Here is a 6,763-nt window from a genome sequence, read left to right on the forward strand (position 1 = left end):
TTAGTTGATACTCTTGACAAACTTATTGTTTATATCTTATCATTTGACATTTTACAATGTTTGAATCACTTTCGAAACTTATCTCCAAAGAGTTTCACGAGGTAATTAGCTAAACTTTTTTTGTTGTCTTCTTTGATGTTTCTTCTCTCGAAAAAACTTGCCCCATTTTGCCCATATTGCAAAGGTGGACTAAATATACCGAAAAACAAAATTTATGTTTTTTTTTCATGTTTTCGCGTTATTTAGTAATTAATTCGCGTTATTTTGTAATATTACTTCGGAAATATAATTTGCTTTTCATTTTTAATATGAAATTACGAAAATTTTCATTGCTATATTTAATTATTTAAACGTACTATATTATTTTATTTATTTTTTTTGCTCTCCATATTTCAGCCGCCATTTTGGGTTTTTTTGGGGGGGATATTTTTAACGCATTTCAAAATTTCAACTATGAATTCAATTTACCTGCTCATAAAAAACCCCAAATTTTGAGACAAATTTTATCGAAAGACTAATTTTGGCCGCGAAACCTTGGATGCTTGCCCACTGTGCGTACTTATGAATCAACATCGTCAATTTATTTTAGTTATAGTTTATTAAAATACCATACCCGGGGCCTCCCTGGCCGAGCTGTATCGCCCGATAAACTCAGTGTGAAGGGTGGAGGTGGCGGGTTCGAATTCCGTAGTAACTCTGGATGTATTCTTTGTGATGTCCTTCTCTAAATTGTTTTATCTGTCCAATTACTTGACAAAGGTTTATAAGCCTAAACTATGCAAATGCAAGTAATTTCAATAAAGCAATAAATTAAAATACCAAGAAAGACACTATTTTTGACAACGTAGAAACAGTTAGCTTAATTAATAACTGTTAGCAGTTAGTTATTAAAACAGATATAAGTACAACCAATTAGTATTAATTACTGGTGGTACTTTATAAAACCTTGTTTCGTTTAAAAATGCACGTGTCGGTTATTATTATACATAACTGGCAATTATATGAGAGTAAATCGATATATATGAGACATTTCGATATCAACATATATGAGAGTAAATCGATTGAGATCCCCTTAATTTGTTCATAGATGCTGGTCAGTTCAATTTTAAGAGATGCATATTAACTAGTAAGAATAATAATTAAATAAATTAAATGCAACATAATTTTAAGGCAAAAAGTAATCTTTCCAAATTCGTCCACAACTTCGGAGTTATTTTATACGAAAATAACTACGGAATCAGTATCAGATAAAATTTGTCAACTATAATATCTAAGTTCTCAACGAACTATAATAAAAGTGGATATCCATATCGATTTTCTGCTTATTATTATGTTGGCTATTGTCTTAGTTTTTGTCGAAATTTTTAATGAAGTTACTTTAAAAAAATTTTACATCTTTTTTTTTAAAAAAAGGTATACCCATGGCTCCCGAGGTCCTTGAAAAGTTTTAATAGTGGTAGTGAACATAGGTTAATGCTAAAAGATGTTTTTTTATTTAAATGTACCACTTTATAGTTAAGTGGTTTAAATTTTCATGCATATATACCTTCTTTGGAAAACAATTTTTAGTGGTGGTTACCCTAAAATTAAAATATCGATATTTGTTTTATTTTTGTTACCACTTTTTAAATTTTCAAGACCAGGGGGAACCCTGTTTACCTTATTGTTATTTATTTTATGATGTTCCTAGCTTTATTATCCCTTTTTGAAAGAAAAAAAAACAGAAATTTTTGGCTAATAGTAAGTGTGACTCTCTCAAATGAACCAAACAAGTCAATTGATTATTTGCAATTCGAGTAGAAGTAAAGTAATTATGCCTTATCATGTGATCTAATCAGATTTAATTGAATACCTGTACTCCACGCCATACCTGTACGTACTTGATTTGAATTTTAATCAATAAATGACACGATTTGCCTAAGATGACGTCATTTGTATACATCCAATTACTGTATTTCTTTTTTCAAATTAAATTTTAATTCTATCTTTGAAAGAATTTAATACATTTCCCCCCATATTTCATAAACTACTTTGCAATATCCTTGAAACGCTGAAGGCATGGTTTCTTAGGAGAGATCTGAGTTACAAAACGTCAACTTGAAGCTAACCCCTGATTGGTCAATTTGTGAGTTAGACAGCATACGTCATCGAAAGCTCAGATTGAACGACGACTGACGTCCGAATCAACTGCAGTTGGATTGCAACGTAACGTTAACAACAGAAGCAATGGCGGACAACATCCAACAGAGTATTGAAATCAGCCAAGATTTTGATTTAAACATTAAACATAGCTTCTTCTTCCTCTTCATTTAGCTCAGCTATAATGCGTTTTTTCTTGGACAAAGTCATTATTTGTTCTCTGAAGCCCTGGTCGACAATAATAAAATCAATACAAATTCAAAATAAATATTTGTTTACCTTATTAACGCATGCGCAATGCGAGATAATGTCTGCGTTGAACCGACTACTCACGCTGAGCTAACAAACCACTATTTTGTTGGCGTCAGGGTAACGTCAACTTGAGGCTGACGCCCAGATAAGGCACTTGTCCTAAGAAACCACGCCTTAAGGCCTGCAATATTCTATTGACGAATTCTATTTTCTTTAAAAGGAAATCTATTTACCATACATCAGTGAAAATAACTTCCTCCTAACTATTTTAATGTGATTATATTTTTTATGTTATCAGGAGTATGTGCAGCACAAACTGGAAGCTGAACCCCAGATAGTGCTGGATGTCTTAGAGAATGATGGTCACATCTATGTTTGCGGAGATGCAGTGATGGCTGCCGATGTGAGAGCCACTATTAATAAGATACTTGAACACAGTGATAAAATACACAGTCTTGATGATCTTTTGGTGAGTTCACTTATATATTTTCTACAAAAGAATCATAAAAACTATTCAATATTTCTCACTTTTGGTATGCTCGAAAAAAATTTCTAGTTAAATTTAAGACTATTGCTACAATCACAACCGATCTTCCTTATGCAGAAATAATTATTAACCCACTTACTCTTGTAGTGTTTAGCTCTATCGCTAGTTCGTTCCATCGGAAAAGTGACCTTATTAAAATCATATTAGTTGGGACGAGACGTCTTTAAAAAATGCAGTAATCAATATTTACAAATAAGAATAAGTAGATATCAATATTCGTAAGTATTATTGCAAAATTCAGTTCGTAACAATAATATTCTTTCAGTTTGTATAGATTCAATCGTTCTGTCTTTTCTTATTCTGCCTAACGTAAACGATAAATTTGTACAATTTGCCGGTTTGAGAGCTCTTGCTTTAGTCTCTATGGCTACATGCAAGCAACTTACCATCAGACGACAGTTCCGATCCAATTGCGACAGCTATATTAACACCATGGATACAAAGTTTCCTTTATGTAATAATTTAATATCGGTGGATTTTCAAGAACCTTTTTCATATTTTATAAATTTTACAAGAATTATTGTAAAATGTAAATGCAATAGTGCTATGAATATATATTTTAAAATATTGAAAAAATATTGACAAATCCATTTGTACACGTGTATTTTAATACGTTATATATTTTATATCTTCGCGCGATATATTTTTGTTTTGTGAACCTGGAAACTACGATGCATAATTAGTTTGTTTCTATTCTACATGGTTTCATGCCTGTCTTTGTGTTCAGTAAGAAATATATAGTGAAGGAATTGAAACATTTATGAAAGAATATAGAATCAGCCTTGACGGGCTTGACATACTCGAAATAGAATGGAAGGAATAGTTGCTAACGTAAACAAATACCACGTGTCAAACAGCCAATCGGGATCGAAGTACCCACACTACGCCATTTGCAGTTATCCCATTGAAATTTTTGTTAAGCACATTTTATTATTGTTGGCTTAAACTGGGAAGGAGACACCTTTTACTGAGTAAAATAAATGGAATGGTAATTAAAGGACATTGAAACACTGATCTAGTTCAGCCTCTGACTTCTACATCTCTTTATCAAAAGAAATTTTAAAAAAAACTTCTGACGTTGCAGCAGATAGCTTCGTCATCTAGCTACCCATCCTGAAACACCAGAAAGGGTAAACAAACGATGAGCCCAATGTCAATAAGGCTAATTAAGGACGATGAGGAGAATTAATTATCGACTATATCAACCTTCATCTATCAAAAGGTACCTCCAGATGGATTCAAGTTAACATATATACTAGTGATTTGTTATATAATATTTGCAGTGGTAGTTATGGCCACAACGATTTCTAAATTCCCGCTTCTCAGACTAGCTTAGGTTATTAATACTATAATAACAAAAGTTTTCTTTTAATTTCCTTAGGAAACTGGAAAATATCACGAAGATGTATTTGGAGTTTTGAAAAAGAAGCCCAGCATTGCCTGAAGAAAAAAAAGGCAAAATAATGAAGTCAATTTTGATTGAATATGATTCAACAACCATTCATATTCAAACATGAAGCTTAAAAAGACTGTATCAAAAACGTGTGTTGTATAAAATAATTATATATATTTTACTCTGTGATATAAGTTTCCACATAAATAAATGTACGTATGTAGATAGCCTGTTATATACTCCAATGTAAAATAAAATAAAAATATTTAAATGAGTTTGTTCATCTTTTTTTTGTTATTGCAAGTTTAGCGATATTTTTTAAAGTTTAATGTCATTTCATATTTTCCATTACTATGGCTGTAGTTCATTTTGATTTTCAATGCATATAATTCGAAGTAATAAGGTTAGGATTTTTCAATAGCATAACCGTTTAGTTTAATTTTTAAGAATATTTACTTTTTATTTTTATTATTTATTTTATTTTGTCTGTGTATTAATATGACAAAGATCTGTTGAAAAGAAATTTGGGTCCGTTAACGGACCCTTCACTAAATATCTTTTCATAAAAACGGACCCTTCACAGATTTGTTTATCTTCATTATTGTTTTACTAATCGAATAAACAATTCCGGGGGGGGAGAGAAAGACGGTTCAAGACAAACTAATTTTCCCTAAGTTTAAATTCCAAATGTAGTATTCTAAGAAAATATTTCTACTTTCACAAACATCGTGTGAACATTCTTATTAATATTAAATCATAATTTTTTTGTGAATAAATAATTGATCAATTTATATTTATTCATGAAATTAATTAATAGACCATTATGTAAATAAAAATTAATTTCTGTCAATTTTTAAAATAAATTATTATAAATTTAAGAATTGGTTAAGTTTACTTAATGCTTAGCATATTAAAAGTAATACAATGCTAAGTTGTGTTATTTTAAATACGTCAATTGAAATTATTAAAAATGTGAGTGATTTTGCTTCTATTATTCGCCCGAAATAAATATTCTGTGCTGAGCAGTATAGGCTAAATACCAAATCTTTGTATGTTGCATTTCTAATTTAGTAGCAGCAATTGTTGAGCAGAATCTTGTATCTAGTTACAATTTAAAAACTTGAAAAGGTTTTAACAATTTCTGCAATAACAGGACCCTATTTGCACAAATTCACAAAAGCAGGACCCTGGTTGCAAGAATGTGACTTAACGCTAATGCTATATTCACAAATTATGAATAGTTTTTTCACAATTTTACAAAAGCAGGACCTTTCACAAAATGTCTGGACAGACCCCTGTATGATATTGGCTTGCATTAAAAGATCTGACGTGTGCTCACTTATTTAGATAAAAACAAGTACGTTCTGTTCCCTTCTTTTCAGAAGATTCAAGACAGAGACCAAAGCTCACCCCGGCAGGATATATATATTCATATTCATATTGGGTATATTCATATTTTTCAGGTATTCATATTGAGCATAAATCACAATTTTACAATAATATCTAGAGCTTTTCGATAAATATTTCGATATTCAATTACTCGCGTATGGGCCTCCAAATTTAAGACCATATTATTTAAAAGTTAAATCTATAACCTGAGATCAGAGAATTGATTTTCTTTCTGATAAACTAGACAAGTATAAAATTTGCTGGAAAAGTGCTTAGCCTACTTTTCCAGCAAATTTCATACTTGTCAAGTTTTGGCGACAATAGTTAATTACTTTTAAGGTTTTGCAAAATTTCAATTTCTTGTTACTTTAAGTTCAATTTTAAGGCCATGCCAAATTTACACCACACATATGTTATTTAAGCCTTATTTATTAGCATGTATTCACAGACATATATACCTTTATGGTTCACTGTTAGCTCAAGTAGATTTATGGTCAAAGTCAATAGCATTATTTCGAACATTTTTAAATGACCTCTTACCCTTGATACAAAAGTCCACTGGAAGTATTTATGTTCTAATAGTTAGGGTTAAAATAATGGAACAAATTAATGATCAGAGCCGAAGTTCACTCATTTCACAAAATGTACCACTTCTTGTAAATAGATTAGTTTTAAAAAAAAACATTTCGAAGGATCTTTAGTTTTGACAGATCAAAATCGTGAGAAAAAAATTTTCACAAAATTTTAAAAGCAAATGAAGAACATGCATTAAGAACGCATGCTAAAAATTTCAACAAAATCAAAAGCGTCATGTGTCCAAACTTGTCTGATCCTTAAAAAAACTTAACTCTTAAATAGCAATGTCAGATGTATCAATAGCTACAAGTACGAAATTGTACTTTCCGTCATTCATTCAACTCATTCAATATCATTGAATTCAGAGTAAAAAATGTATGAGAAACAATCCAAGAAGTATAACTAGGATGCTAATTTCTTTTTTAAGAAAAACTTAGTTTACTATATTCTACAATCAAGTCTTTCAT

The 6,763-nt window shown here is 30.6% G+C and overlaps 1 protein-coding gene across 1 annotated transcript in view; it reads left to right on the top strand.

The window, feature by feature from the left end:
* Positions 1–4,606, top strand: part of LOC107451684 (nitric oxide synthase, inducible-like) — a 36,996-nt gene extending 32,390 nt beyond the window's left edge. The window contains exons 19-20 of the mRNA XM_016067851.4: positions 2,690–2,860; positions 4,320–4,606. Of these exons, the coding sequence (XP_015923337.1) occupies positions 2,690–2,860; positions 4,320–4,382 (234 nt within the window). The 3' untranslated portion in view covers positions 4,383–4,606. The remainder of the gene's footprint in view (positions 1–2,689; positions 2,861–4,319) is intronic.
* Positions 4,607–6,763: the final 2,157 nt, after the last annotated feature.

The sequence above is a fragment of the Parasteatoda tepidariorum genome, chromosome 4, assembly GCF_043381705.1.
Source record: "Parasteatoda tepidariorum isolate YZ-2023 chromosome 4, CAS_Ptep_4.0, whole genome shotgun sequence".
In the NCBI taxonomy this organism is placed as follows: Eukaryota; Metazoa; Arthropoda; class Arachnida; order Araneae; family Theridiidae; genus Parasteatoda; species Parasteatoda tepidariorum.